Source organism: Cynoglossus semilaevis, chromosome 17, assembly GCF_000523025.1.
Source record: "Cynoglossus semilaevis isolate Cse_v1.0 chromosome 17, Cse_v1.0, whole genome shotgun sequence".
Classification (NCBI taxonomy): domain Eukaryota; kingdom Metazoa; phylum Chordata; class Actinopteri; order Pleuronectiformes; family Cynoglossidae; genus Cynoglossus; species Cynoglossus semilaevis.
The window spans coordinates 10,201,831-10,225,937 of NC_024323.1; the positions used below are offsets into that span (position 1 = coordinate 10,201,831).

The window sequence follows — 24,107 nt, forward strand, 5'->3', positions numbered from 1 at the left end:
AAAGGTAGCCTTTTCTGCAGCTCTCAGAGACTCTGACACTGGAAACACTGGACCTTTCAATATTGACACCACTCTGAAATACCAGAAAATCTTCTCAAACAGTGGGGACTGCTATGATCCTTCAACAGGTAACTTAAGCCAAACAGATTGATGGACGGAATGATTGAATTCAAAACGATGACATTTGGGTTTTTTTTCCTTTTGATAATTCTGCAGGCATTTTCACAGCAACCGTCAAGGGAATGTACTTCTTTAGATTCTCCATGTTTAACAATTTGAGTTCTACTCCCAGCTCTGTTGTGAGCCTCATGAAAAACGACCAACGTTTGACATCAGTGTGGGACACCTCAGGGAGTGATTCCAATGACATGGGGAGCAATGCTGCGGTTATCGAGCTGAAGGAAGGGGACACTGTGTACGTACAGCTATATGCAAACAGACTGGTCTATGATGATGGCATGAACTACAACACCTTCGGTGGATTTCTGCTTTTTACTATGTAAGTTACCTGTTGGGGTAGAGAGCTGTTTATTGGCAATTTAATATAGCCTTAATGGGATAAAATTAACTAAGTAATCATTAACAGATATCCAGGTTAACCAGGGTTAATCACTGCTGTATTCACAGAGTGTAATTTAAACAAGTGTTCTTTAATAAAGTTTATTTAGTAAAGATTGTATGCTATGGTTGGAACGTTGAATAAATCCATTGTGGACTAAATAGTTTCTATGTAAATTACTGATATACAGTATATATATATATATATTACGTTTAGAGTTGGTGATTATTCCATCAGTATAAAATGAGTCGACGGTGAGACTAGCACTAACGAGGTCACGATCACAATGGTTTCAATTTTCTAGAGTTTATGTCAGATTTTACAGGCATCAAGCGACACTTTGGAAACAGTTCCGGGCATTTCAGATAAATCTATATTGTTCTCGACGAAGGGCCAAACTAACCATTTAAAACCAGCTTATTATTTTTGCATTCGCAATTTGTGTACTGCACCCAACACTGTTTAAAAAAGAAATGGTTAAAACTAAAAAGCACCACAGTCAGACATAATGTCTTTGAGAATTTGGAAAAACAGTTTACTTCCTTAGTCTTGGCAGGGAATTCTAAACACAGCCCGATCTCCATCTCAAAACATGGAACTGCTTACCCCTGATAAATAATGAAGGGATAATGAAAAATACTATTCGAACATGTGTTTATGTCAATGTAGAAGTCTTAAGGCTAAAGTAACGTTAGCTTACACTAAGCTACTTCTGAACAGTGAGGTGGGCTGAGCAGCACGTCTCTCCCTGGTCATTGGTGGCTCGACAGGTGTACACATTGGAGTCCTTGGTGCTGACTTGGTTGAGAACCAGGGTGCAACAGCCATCTTCCTCATACTCTATCTGCACCGAGGGGGATTCTTCAATGGACTCCCCCCCACAGAGCCATACCACCTCTGGATCAGGGTACCCTACAATGACAGGTGTCAAGAATGAGTATACTCACAATCCCCCCCCCAAAGTCACAGTATGTTAACCCCCCCAAAAAATAGTGGCTTTGATTGGCTTAAAATCATTCAATTATTTAAATCAAAACCAACCAGTAATAAACCAAAATTCTTAAAGAGAAAAACATATAGCTACTGCTAAAAGAATGACAGTATCACTTACTGAGTACCACGAGTGGTACACGAGCGCTCTCTAGTGGTACGCGGGGAAAATTCACATTTTCACATTTTGGAAGCTAATAGTGAAGGCCTCTGCTGCTATATTCTAATGTTGGTCATCATGGTGGTACTCAGAGAGATCAGTGTTTTCTCAGGTGGTACAGAATAGAAAAAACTTGAGAACCACTGTACTAGACAAATGTACTTTACTAATAGACGGGAGAAGATGGCGTCTACCTGTGAGGTGACATGTGAGGCAGGCAGTGGATCCCTGCGCTACAGTCTGGTCCTCCAAGCACTGGGTGAAGTGGGGCCGACTCTGCATCTTGCGCTCCAGAGACTGAAGAGCGTGCTGTGCTTCAGGGCTTAGGGGTGAATCTGAATTTTTTTTTTTTTAAATCAGACTTTGTTAGAAGGCTTAGATTTGTATATATATATATATATATATCCGCCTCACCTAATTCAGGGCTGGTAGGAGATGCTGAGCTATCGCTTTTGGAAAGTAAAGCCATTCTCTTCAGAGCAAGCATGGCTTTACCTGCTTTCTACAAGACACGTGTTAGAGTGTGGTTCAGCAGTGGGCAGTTAAACGGTTGTAAAAACATACTATTGACAGCTATTACCTTCCACTTTTGTCTGGCTAGGAACCGTTTCATCTTCTCTTTGGACAGGCACTTGGTGGCCAGAGCTTCAGTGTCAAATGCTGCCATCCAGGGGTGAGCCAGGGCGTCTTTACATGACATCCTTCTCCTGTTAGATAGAGTAGAGTAAGCAGTGGCTGACCAATAGGAGTTCCCCAGGGAACTATTTTGGTCAACTGCAATTTATGCATACATGTATAAATATATCTGATCATTAATATATATAAAAATTAGATTTCTTTTAGTGTTCTAAAAGTGCTGTATATGATATGCTGAAAATAGTCATGATCTTTAATTCCAAAATGGCAGCTACAGCTCATTTAGCTACGAGATGACGAATCCACCTGGTATCCTTGTTGAGCAGGGAACTGATGAAATTCTTGGCATCGTCTGTAATTTCGTCGAAACTCTCCTCGTCAAACTCCCACTGAGCAGCTGTGACCAAAGCCAGAGTCTCTGCATCACTGCTGCCCTGAAAAGGCGACTCGCCACTCAGTCTGAAAATCCGGAAAGGAGCAAGACAAAACAAACAGCGCTTTTATGGAACTTATCACTTACATGACGGGCTCCATGTCATTAGGTGACCAATCAACTTACAGTATGTAGCAGATCACCCCGATGCTCCACATGTCTGTGGCAAAACACACAGGCTCGTAGTTGATCACCTCGGGAGCTACAAACTCCGGCGTCCCTTGCATTACCAACAGGGGTGTCGTGGAATCTGTTCATCAAAAAAATGACATTATTTAATGCAGAGTCAGTGTGAGTTTTGGCTAATTGTGCTACGATGATTTACAGTATGCTTTTGTTTAAAAAAACGAGGTTATCGACAGACGTACCCAGACGCCTGGCCAATCCAAAATCAATGATCTTGACAAAGGTGCCAGTGGTGTCAAGGCACACGATGTTTTCAGGTTTGAGGTCCAGGTGGACAATGTTCTGGTCATGCATGTAGGAAACTCCCTCGAGGATCTGCTGCATGTAGTGGACACTCGCAGGCTCCGTGTGCTCAAAGTTATCATCCACAATACGCTCGAACAGTTCCCCACCGGCGATGCTGCGGACAGAGGAAACCAGATGGATAGATGGATGGATGGATGGATGGATGGATGGATGATTGTATGCTGTGCTGTACTTTACGCCTATTACTTACAACTCCATGACCATCACTATCTCAGGCTTGTGATCATAGGCCGCCAGGCACTGAACCAACTTGTCGTGGCGGAGATGGTTCATGAGCTCGATCTCCTTGCGGGCCGCCTCCCTCTCCTTTTCTCGCCGGCCTTTGTAGAACTTTCCGGCACACACCCGTCCTGTCTCTCTGTGGGTCAGCTTAAAAACCAGGCCAAACTTTCCCCTGGGAAATGTGCGAGTTAAATGTTTGTTAGTTTGGTTATGTAGTGAAGACCACCCATCATTTCCTGGATTTCTAAATAAATAAATAGATTTTAAAAACATTTAGTCTGATCTGGTGGTCCTACAGCAACTAAAAGACCGTTGTATTTATATTTCTACTTAAGTAGTAGAAATATAAATACAGTGGTGGGACACACCTTCGACCAAACAATTTGGGGAACGACATTACTGGAGATAGGCTAGCTCTATTTTTGTGAATGGTGAAAAAATATTTTCAGGGCAAATACTCACATCCCCAGTTTTTCCTGCAGCATGTAGTGTTCCGTGACTTTGTGGGTCGAGTCAATAGTGACGCAGGTATGAAGTTGAGACTCTTCCTCATTTTTTGGTTTCTCTGAATCTACAAGGGGGGGTGGTGGTTTTACAAACAAAGTTTTACAGATAGTTATGTTTTTGGTCATCAAGAAAAAAACAAGAAGAAATTGTTCAATATAGACAAAGTTTGCCTTTTTTTCTGGTTATGAGAAAAGTCTAAAAGGCAGTTAGATAGATCCCCACCACTGAGGCACATTAGTGTGTCATGAGAAATCATCTGGTGTAGCGCAGAAAATTATCTAATTTCACATAACAGGTTTTTAAAATATTATTTATTTTCTGCAAGTAATTTGTCTTTGTTCGTCCATGTGACAAAGAAAACCAGAACAATTAACCACTCCTCCACTAGGTGGCAACAGATTGCTATAAAACTAAAAGAAGAGACATTAGAGCCGTATTGACAGAGCAGCACTTCTTTGAATTTGACTTTGACTAATGATAAGAATTCCTACAGTGGTGTCCTGTACGGACTTGTCTCATTGGCATTTGCACAGCACTAGCAATGATATTTTGAGCATAAAAAAGACAAATCTAATTGTTTGTTTTGGTTACATAGTAACAGCTGTATAAAACAAACACACTTTATGTCCAACACTGAACTGAAAGATTTTCTCTCTTGGTTTTAAGAATTGAATTAGTCCACCAAACCTCTTTGCTCCATCCTGACCACCTCTGACACTGGTCCTGGCTCACTTCTCCCAACTTTGTTGTAGGCCTTCACTCTAAAGCAGTATTTTTCTTGTGGCTGCAGGTCCGTACACACTTTATATGAAGTACTCTTGCAATGGTCAGTGAGTTGACACCAGTCCCTGGTGTTTCCTCTTTTCACCTCAACCACGTAACCCAGTACGGCACTGCCACCGTCGTAGCAGGGACCTGACCAGGTCAGAACCAGGCTGGCAGGAGAGACACGGGTGATGACTGGGCAGGAGGTGGGTGGCTGTGGTGGCTCTGGTGGAAAGATAGTAGGAAAAATTACAGTATTTAGTAACAGATTTATAAAATAGCTCTGGTAGCATCTAGGCTAACACATGGACACGCATTGGCTAACAACATTTCCCAGAAGGAGGGACAGTTTGCAAATGTGAGCTTTCTGTTGACATGGGCTAATGATGCTAACTATGCCTCTGACATTATTATTAATTATTATTTTGAGACTTTTAGTTTAGACAGTGACAGAAATGCCGGAGAATCATTATTATTATTATTATTATTATTATTATTATTATTATTATTATTATTATTATTATTATTTGTTGTACTAGTAGTGTTGTTTTTGTTGTTGTTACAATAGCCAAGGCAATGCTACGGTTGCGCTGCTAACAGATAAAGATAAGATAAATACTAACAGAAACAAGTTTCTATACCTGATTGGAGGTTGTGTTATCTTTTTGATAATATAGAAGACTTTTTTGATTGCTGAATGCTATTCCTCACGATGTTTTGCTGCTAATCCCTGCTAATATCCTGGCCCTGTGATAGTTTACCTATAACAGAAAGGGTAAGCGTGTGCTGCGCTGATGTCTTGCGGTCCCTCACTACAATGGAATAGGAACCAGCGTGATGTGGTGTGACCTCTTCTATGACCAGTGTGCTGCTCTGATCAGTGTTTTCTGTCCAGAGCTTGGAACCGTCCACTATCTGGGAGATAGCAATATACAAGGGGAGGAAAAAGAGGAGGTTAGATGATGACACTGAGAGAGAGAGAGATTTCTTTGTCAACAATAAATACACCTGCTCTTTGTTTCGGATCCAACAAGACACAAGTGGCGGGCTGCCGGTGAACTGACAGGTCAGGCGGGCGGTCTGCCCGGTCTTTACCTCCACGTGCTGTGGAGGGTTTTCAAACCGCACTGGTGGCAAACCTGCAAAGTCAAAACAGTCAAACTCTTAATGGCTGTTACCAATTATTTTTTATTTAGTTTTTAAAAAAATCCTTTTACACTAAAGGTCATTATTGTTGCAGCTGGTACAACTCCACTGTCTACAGTGGAAACAGAGTATAAGACACATGACCCAAAACACATACAAGTACAACCAGTCCCTGTGTAATCACACCTTTTCAATAAGGAAACCAGTAAAGAGCATTTCTGTCTCTTTCATTAACTGCGGGCTATTTACTCAGAGCTTTTCTTGGAGAAAGCAAACAAACCGAGTGATCTCATGATTCCAATTATGAAACGAACCTTCCCGACATGACCTTAAGTCAGTACCTCTTGTCACACTATTAGTAATAAAACTTTGCAGCATGGTGAGATTTAATTTGACTGGACAATCTGATTGAGCCAAGTATTGCATCACTCTGCGTTTCCATCACTTTCATTCATCAGCTAGAGCAGAACTTCACTGCTAACATATTCATCCAATCCATAATAGAGCCTTTTTGTTAAAGGTTTTTTGTTTCTAACAGGTTACTCCCTACGGCGAAGGTCCCTTTAGCACCACAATAGTCTCAGGGCCCCATAATTGTAAAGCAAGACAAAAGGATGAAAAAAACAAATAGTAGCCCAGTAGACAAAGGGCTGTAGCCCACAACAACTCAGAGGAAAACTGGTTCTGGATCCTATCAACAGGTACAGACGATGGTAGAACCAGCTCTGTGCTGCGGACTGACTTCCTGCAGTGTTAGAAAGTGAGGAGAACAGAAAGGGTTTCCTTACCTTTCGCTGAGCTGGCTCGCTTCTTTGGTATAATTTCTGCAGAAAGAGAAGCAGCACAGGTAGGTTTTAGTAGGAGTGGTCAGAGGCGTGGCTCTCTGTATGGCTATTTTTATGGCTATCAGTTTTCTCGTTCATTTAGTTTTACTGTTCCATACACTGTCCACTACCCTACATGGTGCTCATTTAGGACTGAGAGCTCCTGGTTATCACAATGCCCTGCTCAGTTCCTGCTCTGAATAAATGCTGTCTAAGAACCAGTCACACAGAAGACTGGAAATGATGTGTTTCCTCCTCAGTCAAAGACACGGTCCGGAAGATGCTAGAACAATGGCGGACAAAGAGATGTTTGTCCGGATGTTTGTCAAACCACAAGTCTACAGTCACAGTTAATGTGTTACTTACATATTCTGTAGGTATTCCACAAGCTTTCTTAATGATACTTACTATATGTAACGCATATGAACCTAAAACCTGGAACCTTCTGGACCCGGGTCTGATTCCTTAACCACCACTGCCCCCATTGTCACAGGTTTTGGATGTTGTGGATTTTTACACTAAAGCTTCCACCCACAAAGGCAACACCTTTACAAGGACTGCACTTGCTTTATCGGAGCAGTAGATGTCTTATTTTGAGCATCTAGGATCTTTTTAGCAGAAGGTGCTCTGGGCTTTACTCTCTCCACCTTTAAACACTTTGATTTAAATAGTCACGTCAATTATTATTGTCTGGGCCATTATTGTAGCTATCTCTATTAGATTTCTTCAACTCTGCCAATAGTACTGAATCAAATTCTTAAACTTGAACTAGTCGGAAAAAATAATTTATTCAAGAACTTGATGCAATACCCTGTAGTACACACAAAAATGCACTGTGGCTCTATTACCTCTGGGAGAAGACACTGGGGAGCAGCCCCCTGTAGGGGAGCAGCCCCCTGTAGGTGATCTTTCAAACCTGTGCAGGTTTCCTTTTGGAGACTGTGGACAGCTTCCATTTTCAATGAGAGCCCTGGTTGCTGACGAAGAGATCTCAGAAACATTTTTGACACTGTTTATTTTTCTGAACTCTAAAATGGTAAACAAGAAGAATGGAAATGTCAATTAGAAACTGTACTTTGCAAACTGTGATATACATTTTAACCCCCATTTTAAGGGTCAAATGTTGACTATGTGGGGGTTAGACAGAGTCAGACATAAAGATACATCAAAATTATTTCACAAGTTTTCACAAGTTCTGCATTGTAAATATGGTCGTTATTAATATGGTAGTTAATAGTCAAATCCAAGCAAGGCGGTTAATGACAGATACAATAAAATTAGAACATCAAATTTGAAATTATTTGACATGAATAAGGAAAAAAAGTTTAAATGCAAGTAGAAAAAAAACATGAAAAATCTGACCTAAAATAAAGGTATTATTACTGGTTCAGTATTTTTATTGTAGTATTTTATTACTGAACCAGCTGGTTCAGTAATAATAATGAATAAAAATAAACAGACGTTCTTATATAGAGGAAGTTATACAGTATATATTTAAATACAGTATTAGCTAGTACTCCAGACCTAACTTGACCCCCCTTATGTACGTGTGGGGCCTATTTGGTTCTTATTGCGTTTAATAGTATTGACAATTTTAGTGGTCATTTTTTAATTTCACACATTATTTTTATGCCAATTTTAGTGGTCATTTTTTAATTTCATTATTTTTATGTGTTTTAAGTGTTTATTCATGTTCACCTGATAGCAGAGATTACTGCACATGTAGACAGGCACTTAAAAGGCACCTTTTGGGGTCTTTATGGATAATTGGGCACCTGATGTCAGTGACGTAATGATGTAGCGTCTGCGTGATTTCAGATTAGCGACTGGGACGAAAAACTATATAAAAGTTGATTATACATACTGTGCGTGTAGTTTGAGACACTTATTTACCGAACTAACAAGGCTTATGTCGCTTAATTACCTTACGCAACTCTGTGCACGTATGTACGTCATGTCAGCGTAAAAGTGGCGTTAATATATATTTTTTTATTCCCCCCCAACTGTATGTACAACATACATGATTTGACACACCGTTACCGTGAGGTAAGGAGTATGAACCTCTTTGTTTGTTACATTTTTATGTGTAAAGTTAAGTATTCAAGCTTTTTTTTTCACAGTTTTGAATACTTTGTTTTATTATTGTCTGTTATTATTATCTTTTATGCAGTTTGCTATGCCTTTATTTCAGCTGCAAATTGAATTGTTTCATACATTGGCTCTTTTATTGCATGTTGTGCTCTTGAAACTGAAACTTTTAAAATTATCATGTTAAGTTATAGTCATATATAAAATTGTTATATATTCATATTTAAGTTATAGTCATATATAAAATTGTTTCTCATATTGTTTTATTTAAAGTAAGGTGCTAGACCTGATCTAGTTAAGTTTAAACCGTTTTTAAAAAAAAATATGACCATCATTGTGAGTCAGACTTTATGATGGACAGTAATTCAGAGGGTTATTTGCTGTATATGTCCCTGAGAAAGAAAAATAACAAGAAGCAAAGGCCCACATAGACTTGGCGAATCAAAAAGGTGGTTCGTCACAATTTGAAATAGTTCCAAGAAAGCATTATACTGCACAAACTTGTTTAGTCAGGCAGTTGGATTAATAACAGTGTTGTCCTTATACTGTCTCTGCCGTACTCTCATGCTCTCCTTACCTCTTTCAGTGCGTTTGCCTGCAGCCCCCGGGTCAACAGATCCTGATCCGTGTGCTGGTGCAGGGGATACGCGTGGTGGCTTAATCTGCATCCTAAAGGTTGACACAAAATGCTGTTTTGTCCCATCACTACTCATGTTTGGTCAAAGTACAACCCAGCCTCAAAAATAAAAATAAAAACAGAACTAATAATTTAAAAAGTCATTTCCTGAGCTGTTTATCACACTTCCTCTCTGTCACGGCTGTCTTCAGAGTGTCTCTACACTATAAAACCCAAACAGCCTCTGCCCCACAGCCAGCAATGTTCTTTCCTCACTCCTCACCCTCGACTCACCCTCCTATCATTCACTCTAACCCCACCTACACCAGAAACCCTGTTGTTTTGCTTTAGTGAATTCTCTGTACAGCAGGTAGTTATGTCTCCCCTTATCTTACAACATGAAGCTGCATTACACACCCACTACATAAAGCCTTCTCCTTTTACAACATATGGGCCACACATAAACAAAAGGAGAAAGAAGCGGCAGTACAGTTGGACGGCGGAGCCATGGAGGTGTCTTATCTATCTGGCCAGCCAAAGGTTGTAGTGTGTGCTGTTTGTTAAATGTGCTGCAATATTTATATATCGGTTTCCCTATTTACGTCCACATTTATCAAGGCAGCAGCTGAACTTTGTGATGTAAGTGACGCTGGCACTGCAATAGTTTTTGCCCGTTTTTACACCTGTGGACTGTAAAGCTGTGATTGTGCAGAACAGGCTCATAAATTCCTTGTCACTCCTTCAAAGTGAACGCCTTCCCTCTGTCCTGTGTAGTTCACAGTGGGAGTCCCTTTCTGCAGGTGGAAGTGTCATTTACATGGAGCCACCTGCTGTTCTCGCAACATGAAGGGACCTGCTCTGGCTCTGATCTCGAACACATGTTGCTGATGCAATCAACATGACGAGAGAGTATTGAGCGGTATCATAAAAAAATCTGTAATCTCCACCCAGCAGTTGGTTTTGATTAATTCTGTTACATTAATGCATTTTAGCAGACGCCATTATCCAAAGTGACTTACATGAGCATGATTAAGTCTATGGTTCCACTGGGGCATGAACTCAGGACCTTCTGTGTGTAGAGCAGGCGTGATAATGGCTACACTATGGAACAACACTATCATGTGTCTACCGTGTGCCTCCAATACTATATACGCAATTTGCTGAAAAGATGGTAAACTCTCTAACATAGCAACCAAAACAAATCTATAATTGACAATGACCTATGTTGGTAAATGTTTTTTTAATAAACTTTTAAATTGTCTCAAGTGGGAAGAGGTGACCAGAGCTACACTTAACTACCGCCCCCTTTTAATGGCACTGACCTCAGACTGAACTGCTGATTGCATGAATAATGATGTACTCTCTTTTAAATGTCTTTTTCTCCTTATAGTAACAGAACAACAATAAAAAAGATCTGGACTAAATTGTATTACTTATAAAAATGTAAAAATTGTAATACATTTAAAAACAATACAGGATTGGGTATAGACTGGTACATTGGTTGGACCAGAAGGTTCAGTACCACCTAGTCCCAACAAAGGAACAGGAAAAGGGGCAGCGTTTAACTTCCTAACAGACTGGTGAGATTATTGTGTCATCTGCAAACATGATGATGATGTGTCAACTGTTCAATCTTTAAAAGCTTAGATTTAATGGAATGCCAATTTTAACTCTTTCATCTGAAGCCTCATCCTCAGATGGCGATGACGATGACATTCTTACAAGAAGTATTTTAAATATCCACGTGGTAGTTTCCTGTCGCACGATATTCATCAACTGTTAAATGGCCATTTTGTATACAGGAAACAACTAATTCTGAAGTCAAACTGCTGTAACAGTACAACCTCAAACCAACAAATTTGTTATTACTTGACTTTTCCGGCATCTGTGGGAGAGCGAGAAAGAACTGAGACTATCGTCAGTCTACATCTAGTTCCTTCTTCTCGGAAACAGGAGCCACAGTGATGAGACGTTTTATCGACAGATGTTAAAGCTGAGAGAGCAGACAAAACTAAGTGCACAATCTGGTGATGACATCTGATTGGTGGGAGAGAACTCTGAGCAGCTGTAACAATGCCGACCCATTGTTACAGCATGTCTTTGTCCAGCTCCATCCTGTTAAAGAACACAAATAATTGCAGTCAAATTATTACTGTTCTGTTTAACTATATACAGATTTCTAGTGCACTGTTGAATATCAAGTGTTTGCCATCAGTTAATCTTACAGGATTATCAGTCACTCACCTGTGCGTGTTGCTGCCTGCTGCTCTCTCAAAATCCCAGACAGGAGATCGTGCGCAGCGTTGTGTCCAGTGATCACAGAGAAAGAGAGGGTTCAGGGCGTGTTATCGACATGACAGCACATGAATTTTCCTCTGATATTTTTTTCCTCTGATATATTTTGATTTTGTAAACTACTGTATACAATTCCTGATGTTTTTTCTTATTGCTATAATTATGAATCATTAACATTTCAATCATTTCCTCTTTCATACAGCAAAAAGCCATGTGTCATAGTGGAAAAGTGGCCAGGACTTTTGCCTTACACCGGGATTGTCACCGGTTTGATGCCCAGCAGTAACAGATGATCGTTCCTTGTGGGGTTGGTATCATATTTCTTATAACATTGCTTTATAAAGACATTTTGTTATTTAAAAAAAATATATACAGTATATTTTATGAGTAGATTAATTCTTTTCTCTCTTTTTTTACTGCTGGCTTCTCCGTTTTACATTGAATGCATACATATTTTTTTTCGTTGTCATATATTTTGTTTGATCGTTTAAGGTAGTTTATCTAATTTAGTGATGCGGTGTGACGACCAAAAATCACACGCAACAGGTTAGAGAACACTCAGTGAGTACTGCATCGAGTAAACCGTGTTGCAGTGCCCTCTAGTGCCCACTTTTGCAGCAAGGGAAGTAAATTCCATGCAGGGTGAGTCACGATGGGTTTTCCAGTCTGGGAGACTAAATGATGCAGTAAAACATTTTGTTGGGGGATAAGATGAGTGGTTAAACGAAGGACCCCCGCTGCCCACCTGATATAAGGGTCTAAAAGCTTCACGTTATCCTAATTACACCTCATTAGTGGGCCTCAAAGCAGCAATCAGTGCCATTGACAATCTTCAAATCAGACTGGCTCCATCTAGAGGCCAAATATTAAAATATATTTTTCTGTAATTAGAAATACATGAACCAGAAATAAAATATTTATAATATCACATGTGCAATAGTTTTTCTTGAAAACACATTTGAGCTCATTATCTAATAATTTAATTTACAGTTTTTCTTACTTTTTGTTGACAATGGTCAATAGAGCCAAAAAAGTGTTTTTTTTTATCACTGAGCTGACCAGTCACTTTAACAGTAATTTCTCTTTCAAGCTACTTTCAGGCTTGAAAGTTCTATATACCATATAGAACAATGAGTAACAAAAAAAAGGTGTTTAAAACTACTATTCAAAATATTATTTACTAGTTATTTTTTTTCCTATTGCATTGACAAGTGAGAGTCTATGCATCATCCTTCGCAGTAAAAAAAATATATAAATTCTAAGTTCAATTCCAATCTCACGTTCAGTTCCTTTAACCTGATTTCTATCATAACTACTTGCATCTGGTAACTTTCCTCCCTGTGGCTGAGCTCAGTTAAAGGTGACTTTAATTGACCCGGCTGTACAAAAGGTCTTGTTGTTTTTTCACTCTACTGATTTCACATATTAAGCGTGACTGTCTGGTCTTCGTACCCTCAGGGCACTGCATCGGCACAGAGAGCTGAGGGGGAATGAAAACACCAAAGTACAGAGGACAAATCAAGACAAAAGTGTTAAAGGTACTTTTATGAAAACTTGAACACATTTCACATGCCACCACAATACACAGCTTGTCGGTGTTAAACTCACATGGGTTTACGTAAGCTACAAATGTACAACGTTGGCATAAAACATAACAACCAGGGCAAATGTTTAGGTTTCATTCAGTTGGCAGCTACAATTAAACACCCAAAACACAAATGATGCAGAAAAACTGAGATTTTAAAAGGTTTAAGAGGTCCTCCTAAAAAAACAGGGAAAAATTGAAGAATGTATATACAGCTAATGTATTGCCAAGTTAAAATGATCAATTCATAGTTAAGTGCGATAAAAGTCACATACTGAGACAGCAAATACGTCAAGGACATGTCTCCTGGGATACATTGTCTCTTTCCAAATAACAGTCAGTAATCTCAAAATCTAAATGTCCTTGTAATCTAGATGTATTTTTATTTTAATTTATAAAACAACACTTGGACCAGGACATGAATGCTGCATTGATAGCGTCCTGTGAAAGGATGTTGTTGTTAAACCATTATTAACAAGTTTTTTTTTCTTTAATCTACTATTTTTCATGAAAGAAAAGAGAGTGCATGTGAGCCTGTATCTGTCCATGTGTTTGACTCCCACCTTCGCAGTGAGGCCCCTCCAACCCTGTGTTGTTGGTTAGGGCCCACATGGAAGCGATTATACTGCGCCGGGAGTAAAATTACAGAGTGAACCTGTGGAACTGGATCCCTCCTATTTCCACTCACTCATTCACTAAGATTTACACACAGAAAAACACACACACTCGTGAACACAAACTGAGAAGCACAAACATCCGAGTGAGTACAGATCCAGATACAGAGAGACCGGCGGAGTCCTGCCTAAAGCTGTATGTAGTAACTGCCGCTGACAGCGTTAGGAGAAGGATGCAGCGTGCATTCATCCAATCCCTCTGACGTCTCCTTGACTAAAAGCCGGACGGCACCGGGGCTGTAAATTCCTCAAAAATAGCTGCTAGCAGGGCCTCTGGTAAGGAGTGGCAGCTCAGCAGAGAGCAGCAGGCTAAGTCGTACAGAAGACGACCAGGCTGAATTTAAGTGGTTTAGTCATTTTATCTTGATTTAATTCATTATATATAAACCAAATAAACAATTGTTGGTCCACTGTCCATTGATGTTCAAATGTAGTGATCTACACAGTGGTCACTACACAGGGCTACAGTGGACGTAAGAGCTCATTTCACCAGACATTGGGCAAAATGCTAATGCTAGTATTAGCCTAGAATCTAGGCTAATATGCCATCTTCATCATCATTGTACAGGAAGGCAGCAAATTGATCAGATTTCTCGAAACTTCCGTTTTTGTACCATACCCAGCTGCATTAATTCCCAACAACCAAACGATGACAGCGAGTTTATATACAAAACAGAACAAAGTGTCATCGTTGGCTACTTGAACCATGAAGCTGAAAGTTTATGAGAGTGGCATGGTTGTTTATAGATTGTGGTGTTTAGATGCGCATTAAATATCCCCTCCCATCCACACACTCTTCTCCCAGTCAAGCCCATTATTATCCCAGGCGTTCTGCAGCAGACTCCCAAAATATGTCACACAGCTGCCGGCACCTCTCTGCTCAGCAGCAGCAGAGGAGGCTTGGCGCAGCTCCCTCGCTTTCTGCACACAGAAGAAAAGACGGGGAGCAAAACAGCCCGTTCCCTCCCTTACAACATCATTAAGTGTGCGTTTTAGTGTGTTGTTTGTTCTCGTGTCATCAGGGTCCCGCCCCTCAGTGGTCTGTGCTCTCGCGAGTCATAAAATCCCAGACAAATGGTTTGCACCAGGCCTGACAATTTGCCACCAGGAATGTCAGTCAGGATGCAGATCTTCTGCAATAATTCATGGAGCAGCCTTGTTTACACAAAAGGCCTGCATCACACACACAAAAGCACAAACCACACTTGAAAAACATATTTTTGAAAATGCACATTTACATACAGTAACAAAGTTCAGAACACATTGAATTTAATTCCACTACATTCCAAAAAAAGGGCTACCTCCCATTTTTTCCTAAATTATTACTTAGGTAAAACTACTTCTTAATTGCTTAAAGACTTAATGTTGTGGTTTTGCGGGAAATGTTCAGTCCATTGTTGTTGTATCATAGACTCAAGCTGTTCCAAAGTCAATGGCCACAGACACAAACTGTTCTGCCAGCTGGCCTGTCAATCATTTATTTATTTACTGCAAATAATTTGCTGGTTTTTTTTTGTTAATACCCGAGTGACAGGCAAATAATTAAATACTTTTCCACTAGATGATAACAGATGGCTATAAAAACTTAAATGAAGAGAAAAAGTCGGAGTTGTTGTAGATCTTATTTCTGTCTTTCTTCAATTCCTGCGAGTATATCAGGGTTGTGTTTAACGAAACAGGCCAGGGTTCAATAGAACAGAAAGTAAACTTGTGAGTAAATTGAAACAGGACGATCATTATATTTTATTACATATACTTTTTGGGACCTTTTTATTTGGTGGTGCACAGTGGGATTTTTCAAATGTAAAATATGGACCGTGGCTTAAAAAAAGGTCGGGAAACACTGAATTAAATCCTGTAAATTATATGCAGAGCCTTGTCCAAAGGCAGTAGTGAACAGTTTGGCTGGTCTACTTTTATCCTGGGTGACCAGAAGCCAAGGTTTCCTCCAAACAGCTGAAACATTGACTTTTCTGACCACAAATCACTTTTCTATTGTCTTCTCAGACTGGAGCTGAGAAAACTCCACGGGGGTTTGAACACAATTGATGTATACCTTCCTGTTGGTGTGATCCAGTTCCAGGGAACATTTGTCAGAGCAGCAGTAGTCTATGCAAAGAAACAATGATTTCTGCCGTGGTCTAAATCCACAACATCTGTGTTATTTATAGTAACTTGGATCTCTCTAAGGGACTTGGAGTCTTCCTTGTTCAGCAGCATTTTCAGGATCATTAAATCTCTGGTTTTAAGGTTTTTTTTGTTTGTTTTTGTTTTTTTTATAACAATTTAGATTTTATTGTCAGTTTAGAGTGTCCATCCATGAACAGTTTGGTGGTCCATCGCAGGGCCATATATATTGTATAGTGGTATACAACCATTGACATTCACATTCATAGCTGTGGTCAGTTGAGAGTGTCTGATCAACCTAATTCTCAATCTGTTTTTAAGGCTGTGGAAGAAAAGAGGGCTTGAACCTGTGACCTTCCTGCTGTAAGGCAAGAGTGCTAACCACTTAGCTACTACGTGTTCTAGTAGGTAAGTATGTTCTTTCTTGTTTTCCTTGTTGCCTATGGGTTACAGTGAACACCACGCTACACATCCTAGTCCCCCTGTATTTCAAAAATATTTTTTTAAATTAAATTTCTTCACACTATTCCATGTTATGCAAAATTTTGACATCTTGACTTGGGTGATGGAGGTTGATTTGTTCAAGGTGTCAATTATATTGTCAGATGAAAAAAAAAAGGCAATTTGCTCAATGAATAGAGAAAAGCAGGACACCTCCCTGTGAAGACAGTCATAGTTTATGACTGGAGGCCATGAATCAAAGTCAGAATCTAAACTGCTCATTTAGACCTCGCGTCTCCTGCCAACTTGTTACGCTCCGTCCCACTCGCACTGGCCACCGCTGAAAGCAACAATGGGAGGAGTGGAAACGTCCTGCACTTCTTCCCTGGCGTTCAGCTGAAAGCATGACAGATATGTCGAGTGTGTGCTCTGGAAAACCTCAGCTGCCGGGATAATGTACGACTGCAACCAATCCGGTGTTAGCCCTCAAGAGCCTGAGCACGTCCCGAGTTTGTGCCAAGAATTGATTAAAAACAGTCTCTCTACATGTTTGCATCGGTTCTTTCCTCATTTTTTTCCTCCTCTTTTTTCCCCCGCAACCCTTTTGTCCATCTAAGGCCCCCCCCCCTCAGAAAAGAAAGACATAAACGTTGAACAAAAGCTTCATAGTAACAGTAGGAACACTACAGTCGGTGACTAAGAATATGATCCTCCTCTGACATTTCAAAACCTTCTTCAGCATATTGTCATGTTGAAGAGCATTCTTTCAGTCCTGCCCTCAATCCTCGGCTTGTCCCTTCTTGCCCTGGAGCAACCAGGATATAGTGATGATTGTAAGATTTAAGATCTTGGGTTGTTTTTTTTTTTTAAACAACCTTGTCTTTTGATATGTTTTTATCAGCTTTGACTTTGTGTTTTTGATAAGTTGAATTAGTGTAGGTCAGACATTGCAAACAGTTTTGGTTTTATGTAAATGATTAAAGCTCAGCTTCTATTTTTGTGACCGGTTTAGTTATCTTAAATGATATACCTCTGTCAAATTGTCATATTGCCCTCAGTCCTACAGGAGGAGCAGTAGAAGCTAAATCAACCTGATTGTTTTATATTCACCTGATAAAGATTCGTGCGGGCACTTATCAAGTTTTTTCGAGCAAAGATTACACTGCGGAATCAATAGTTTTCTGGAACGAGTTGAGCGCGAGACATCTGAAACCAATTTATTTCCGATGTCTTGAGATCCAAAATATTAGCTGACATATTCCGAAAAAGCGGCGGTCAAATATCTTCTCGGACTCTCCTTTGTTCTTCCATAGCAGCTGTGTTCCTTTTTCGAAAAAAGAGGAAAGTAACCAAATTGTGCAGAATTTTCCATCAGGCTTTCCAACAAAAAAAAATCCCTTCACTCCGAAAGAAATCTCGCCCTCTTCATCGCCAGTACCCCACCCACGCACCCCTGCTCCCCACGCTCTCCCTCCTCATTTGCTTCTCTGCTTCACTGCAAAGCCAAACAAGCCAGCTATTAAGTTGAGTTAAGCGCAGGAAGTGGGCCTTCGGGCCAGACGGCATTGTTTACAAGGAGCTAGTCAGGTTTCAGCAGCACTTTGAAGTGAGCAGCACACAGGAGACTGTCTGTCACTGAGCGAAGGCACAGCACCACTCCACTGACTCACTCACATACCCCCCCACATCCATCCATTCATCTGAGCATACAGGGGGTGGGATGATGATGGCCGAGGGGGTATAATATGGCAGAAGAAGGAGATGCACAGGTAGATTTATGGCTTTTTGCCCCCACAGTGTCTGCTCCTTCCTTTAATCAGTTTGTTTTTATAACCCATCTTTATGTAACCCCAGAAAGGGATGTAGGAAAGACAAATATCAACTTGTTCTGCGGGTCACGACATTAATAAGTGTGGCTGCTGATTGTGGTTCACACAGTGTTTTTCAGATAAACATGGAAACTCTTAGTTTTGACACCAGATCTGGAGTATATTTTTACTAGCTTTGTTATCAGAAGCTTTATTAAAACATATATAGTTTAGGAGAACCTAATCTAACTCTGTTTACAGAGGAATGGACTGTGAGCAAACTGAAGAGAAAAACTCCAATCCAAACTAAAACGCAGTAAGGAATACCTGAAGATACAGTAATGCATACCAGAAGCATATCATTTGCTCGGAATAAAAAAAAAACAAGAACGTAGCCAAATACACCATCCCCCCAGTGTGAGGTTGGAACAAATTATGAGTAAGAAAAAAAGACTGAGAGGATTGAAAAGGGAACAAAGCACTGACCTAAAATACACTTCAGCAACTGGTGGAAAAAAGGCTTACCCCCTAAGACTGCTTAAGTATATATTTTTTTTGACTGAACAGAACGGCACAAACTACTGATTGAAATCATGCAGTCAGTCCGTTAAATGGACTGGAGGCCACGGTCCGGGCCAGAAGGCTGTATCTACTTTAGTGAAGAAAAAAAGAATAGGCTGGAAACACTCCAGGAAATCTTTCCGAAGTTTGTTTAAAAGTGACCCCAAATGGCAGAAATGTCTTTATTAGCAAAATAAAATGACTGTTTTCTACCCAGAGACAACTGCAGTTACTGTTTTTACCCTTAACCTCGACGATACAAGGTGTACTGTAGGCTAGGAAGTACTGTACGAGTTCTCTGCCAATGCCTGGAGTATGTGCACTAAAAGATGGTGGGGGTGGGGGGTCAGCTTTCTCCAACGCACCCATGTACTTGATGACATCACCACAGGCTAGGTCGAGTTTCAGCGGTGCGTTGCTTTGGGGGATTCCAACTTGGCACAGACGACGGTGGCTGCAGCACGAACACAGCTCACAGCCGTGTTTTCCATTCGCAGCAGCAGCAGCAGCAGCAGCAGCAGCGGAAACACTTTCACACCTGTGCAGCTCCGCAGGCCTCCTCTCGCCTTTTGTTTATTTAACACGATCCTTCTCAACAACAGGCCAAAAAAGGAGAAGCAGGGTGAGGAGGCCTTTGTTTTGTTAAGCACTTGTAAGGCGATGTTCCTGAAACAGTGGAGGAAGTCCTCGGTCACACTCTAGCACCGTTTCCCCAGGGACCAGAGATTTGAAACATTTCCGAATACATGCGAAAAACAGGAGTGAGTTGTGGAGGTGATAACTTATGGAGGGGGGGTGCGGTTCACTCGACAGTCAGAACCGATCCCTTTTATTTACCAGGAGAGCTGCTGTCTCTTCCATTAGGAATTCCAGTGATCTCTCACTGCAGCCTGTCAGTCTGAGAAAACAGATGTTCAGGTGTGACACAATCTTGACGCCCAACAGTAAAAACAACATTTCAAAGACATTTAATAAAAATGTAGAACTGAAAAAGTTAAAACAAAATAGGTATTACCTCATATTCCCCGGAATTCCAAATGGTCGGTGATATTTTTTAATAAAAAAATATAGCAGATATATATCTATTATACATATAAAGGCATATATAAAAACAAATATTTAAATTAGAAAAATCAAATTTCATTGATAATGATCGCCATATGTCACAAAAAGGTGTGACATTTTCTTTCAAGAATCAGAGCCTCAGATACTAATTTGAGGTCTTCAGTTAAACTTAACACGTATTTGTCTATTATACATCAATATACATAGGTTAAAAAAACAACTGGAGACGAGAGGCATAGTTGGCCGTAAAGTGGCAGATCATACATTCTAAATATGATCATGATGTACATTGATTTCATAACGGTTTGTATTTTACGTATTTGACATGCAAAAGACAAACAGGTACAATGGCATTTAGGAAAAAAAAACTTTACTTTCTTTAAATACAAAATATATTTATATATATAATTTCCCTATTTTACAAATGCTATGTACACTTTGGGTTTTAATTAACTCTGAAATGTTCGTTAGATCGTTGTTCTTTAGCTAGTTTTTTTTCCCAGTTTATGTACACTTTGGGTTTTAATTAACTCGTTTTTTAACTAGTTTTTTCCCCCAGTCTGCACTCCTAGCTTTGGGATCAAGTCCTGTTAACTGTATTGAGGCTTTTTAAAGGAAAAGTCTGAGAGAGTGAACATTTCAGAACATGACATCTTTAGCCGTGACAGTTATTCGTTCTGGCAGTTTGGTTGCGTAATTGTTTATCCATCATATTCATTTGTCCAACCACTAACCCTCAGTTTGTCATGCATGTGCGGCTATAGAGCTGAGGAGAGGATACAATTGTTGAAGAACTATACACTACTCAGTGTGCCATCTATCTATCACACAAGAGGAACTGGTAACATTATGTATACTAGTCTCACCAATACAGTGGCGTGCGCGTATTTTACACCGTGGTCTCTCCGTGTTTGCCATTTGTCAGCCTTGTGTAGAACTTGTGCCAGGAGTGGAAAGTCTTCCCTGACCAGATCCAGAAACCAGAGGTGATGCCTACAATAAGTGTCATCAGGTACTTGATCATGTAGACGGTAAAATCCGGGGTCATGTACGGCCCGGTTTGCATAGGGCACGGGATGGCCAGGCCTCTGCAATTGTGGCTGACCCAGCTCCGTTCCCAGTGTGGACGGAAAGCCTGCTCATAGAAAAAGCAGGCGATGACAATAGTAGCAGGGACAGTGTAGAGCACACTGAAGACCCCGATCCTCACCATCAGCCGCTCCAGCTTTTCTGTCTTGGTGCCATCGTGTTTCATGATGGTGCGGATTCTGAAAAGCGAAACGAAGCCGGCCAACAAAAAGGAGGTCCCGATAAAGAGGTAAATGAAGAGAGGGGCTAGGACAAAGCCTCGCAGGGGGTCCAGGTTGCCGAGACTGACGAAACACACTCCACTGAGCATATCGCCTTCTATCTGACCGATGGCCAGGATGCTGATGGTCTTGACGGCCGGCACTGCCCAAGCTGCTAGATGAAAATACTGAGAGTTGGCCTCAATGGCCTCATGTCCCCACTTCATACCTGCTGCCAGGAACCAAGTGAGGGAGAGGATGACCCACCAGATGGAGCTGGCCATGCTGAAGAAATACAGCATCATGAAGAGGATGGTGCACCCTTCCTTTTTGGTTCCCTGGACAATGGTTTTATAGCTGTCTGGGTAAAAACTATCATTGCATACGACCTTGTCACCTAAAAAGTACCCGGCTATGTAGGCTATAGAGACCATGGTGTAGCAGCCAGACAGGAAAATGATAGGTCGCTCAGGATATCTGAAGCGTTGCATGTCAACCAAATAGGTGGTCACTGTGAATAACGTGGATGCACAGCAAAGCACAGACCAGACCAGGATCCAGATGCGGGAGAATTGGATCTCTTTGTCTGTGAAAAACATGTGGCCGCTGCTCCTGGATGGCTCACATGGAGCCGCACAGTCCTGGACCTCCAAAAACTTGTAGCTCAAATAGGAAGGCACTCTCAGAACAGAAGGACATCTGGAAGGTTTATCCGGTCTGAAGAGCACTGAGCCGCCCTGCGTCCCCGGTACGGACATGATGGGTGGGACCGTGGGGGCGGCGGAGGACTCGTTTTGACCCACGCAGATCTGTTCGTCTCCCAGCACAGGGAAGTTCTCGCAGCGCAAGCGTTCCGGCCACTGGAAACCAAACTTGTTCATGAGAGCCTCACAGCCCTGCTTGGCTCTCTCGCAGATGGATCTGCACGGAGGAATGGCCTTTTCCAAAACGGTGCACACGGGCGCGTACATGGAGCAGAGGAAGAATTTTAACTCCGGGGAGCACTGTACCTTCACTAACGGGTAGAACTGATGCACCTCCAGTCCTGCGTCTTCTTGGTTGTAATGGCCAACTAAATTAGGCATGATGGTCTGGTTATAGGCGATGTCCGTGCACAGAGGTATCGTGATCGGTTGGCAAAAGCCATGCTCCGGGACCACTATCCCGTTGTCCCCGTGGTACTGCGCTGATAACAACAGAGGCAGCAGGAGCGCAACAAAGCAGGACTTGCAAAAAGTCATCTTTTAAAATCTAAGAATAAAATGTTATCCTATATTCTTCAGGTATATATTATACGTTTTACAGCAACGCATAAGTCAACAAATTGAACTTTGTATAAAATCCCACAGGTGAGTAGTCCTCACCAAGTCTCTGCTGTGTACTGTGCAGCCTGACTAACTTTTCCCTACTAGTTCATGCACCCCTGTCAAGTCCACCATTATTTTCGATGCGACTTCCGATACGCACTTTCAAAATAAAATACTCAACCACTTTACAGAAATAACTCATGTATTGTTCGAAATTAGCCAAAGAAAATGAACAAAATATTAATTTATATGGCATTAATTTGACATACTATTTTAAAATAGCCAATATACTAATTCCTTGACCTAAAATAATTTAAAATATACTAATACAGTAGTACACAAATCACAACTAAAAATGGACATTTACATTTAACAACAGCAATATAGATATAGCGTAATAGGGAGGCATCCAGTGCAAAAAACGTCTTCAAGTATTCAGGGGGCACCATCTACCCCTTTGGGGCCATGCTTGCAATATTTCTTTGAATATATTCTTTAAAAAGTAAATGTACAAAAATAAGGAAACGTAAATATGTAAAACGATCCAATAAAATCAAATAAATACATTTTATTACACATACTTTTCGACAAAATGTCGTTTTCAGAACTTTATATGCCAAAACCGCCAGACAGGACAATTAAATTAAAAGTACAATTAAGAATTAAAAAATAGTATCCGAGATTTGAGCTAAAGTGTGGAAATAAAATCACAATTGATAACTTTAAGAAATAAAACAACGCAAAGTCTAGCTCTTTAATGTCAAAATGGTGGCGACATCTTCAGGCGAAGACACAAAAAGCCTTGTTGCTATGCCCTCGATATTTTAGTTGAAACTAATTGGTTAGAAAAAGAATCCAATTTGTCAGCCTCAGCCAATAGAATTTCCGGTGGCGCGGAGAGTATATGTCGTGGAGACTTGAGGCGCGAGTAAGACAAGATGGTGGGAATAGAACTAAACTAAAGTAACATCATTTTATTCAGGTAAAAGTTGTTTTTTATATATTTAACAAAGTCAACGTTCACGAGTGGGCTTTAATTTTGTGCGATTCCGAATAGAACATACGTTTTAAAAGTAGTCAAGTAGTTAAAAAGTTTCAACTAGCTTCAACCACCAACGTTTATAACGGCTTCTTCCCAAGGTAAAAAAAATGTTTTTCCACTACTATTATCACATTACTCCAACTCTACTGATTCGTTACAGCAGTTGAACATTTTTTATTTTATGTTAATATTTAGTATTAAGTTAATTGTTTTTCGCTAGTGTGAAATATATTTCTTATTACAGGGTTGATGGTGTTGATCTATTAAGTAACTGAATATTCAAATAACTTACCATTGCTCATTGTAATACACATAAGCATTTTAATTTTGATTCCCAATTAGTTTAAAACATGTCGCAGCTGTCTTACAAATCTTACAAATGTAAAGGAAAAACACTTCAACGACAATGACGTTTCAATCTCCGTCTTTCAGGACAAAATGGATGCAGGTGTTGGAGCTAATAGAAACAAGGCAT

General features: G+C 40.5%; 3 protein-coding genes and 1 long non-coding RNA gene across 5 annotated transcripts in view; 2 read left to right on the forward strand and 2 right to left on the reverse strand.

Moving 5' to 3' along the window:
• The window catches only part of LOC103393181 (complement C1q-like protein 3), a 1,237-nt gene extending 517 nt beyond the window's left edge, over positions 1–720 (forward strand). The window contains exons 2-3 of the mRNA XM_025064771.1: positions 1–128; positions 217–720. The exon at positions 1–128 is cut by the window's left edge and continues 8 nt beyond it. Of these exons, the coding sequence (XP_024920539.1) occupies positions 1–128; positions 217–503 (415 nt within the window). The 3' untranslated portion in view covers positions 504–720. The remainder of the gene's footprint in view (positions 129–216) is intronic.
• A 277-nt stretch (positions 721–997) lies between these two features.
• Positions 998–9,892, reverse strand: mylk5 (myosin, light chain kinase 5). The gene is made up of 15 exons (XM_008330024.3): positions 9,400–9,892; positions 7,583–7,762; positions 6,699–6,734; positions 5,773–5,903; positions 5,526–5,679; positions 4,687–4,989; positions 3,955–4,063; positions 3,461–3,664; positions 3,147–3,364; positions 2,905–3,028; positions 2,652–2,804; positions 2,290–2,416; positions 2,124–2,211; positions 1,904–2,044; positions 998–1,471 (listed from the first exon to the last, which is right to left on the reverse strand). Exons 1-15 carry the CDS (start codon positions 9,533–9,535, stop codon positions 1,266–1,268), a joined length of 2,310 nt encoding a protein of 769 aa, XP_008328246.1. The 5' UTR covers positions 9,536–9,892; the 3' UTR covers positions 998–1,265.
• LOC103393164 (uncharacterized) lies at positions 8,380–24,107 on the forward strand. 2 transcript variants are annotated; one of them, XR_522990.3, is made up of 6 exons: positions 8,380–8,780; positions 9,409–9,497; positions 11,936–12,040; positions 13,192–13,271; positions 16,441–16,527; positions 24,065–24,107. It is a non-coding gene; the product is annotated as an uncharacterized LOC103393164 (long non-coding RNA). The 2 variants fall into 2 exon arrangements; XR_003052509.1 differs by lacking the exon at positions 24,065–24,107 and having other exon boundaries at positions 16,441–17,200.
• Positions 18,501–22,725, reverse strand: fzd2 (frizzled class receptor 2). Its single transcript, XM_008330023.3, has 2 exons — positions 20,861–22,725; positions 18,501–19,827 (listed from the first exon to the last, which is right to left on the reverse strand). The coding sequence occupies exon 1, from the start codon at positions 22,522–22,524 to the stop codon at positions 20,884–20,886; it is 1,641 nt and encodes a 546-aa protein (XP_008328245.1). The 5' UTR covers positions 22,525–22,725; the 3' UTR covers positions 18,501–19,827; positions 20,861–20,883.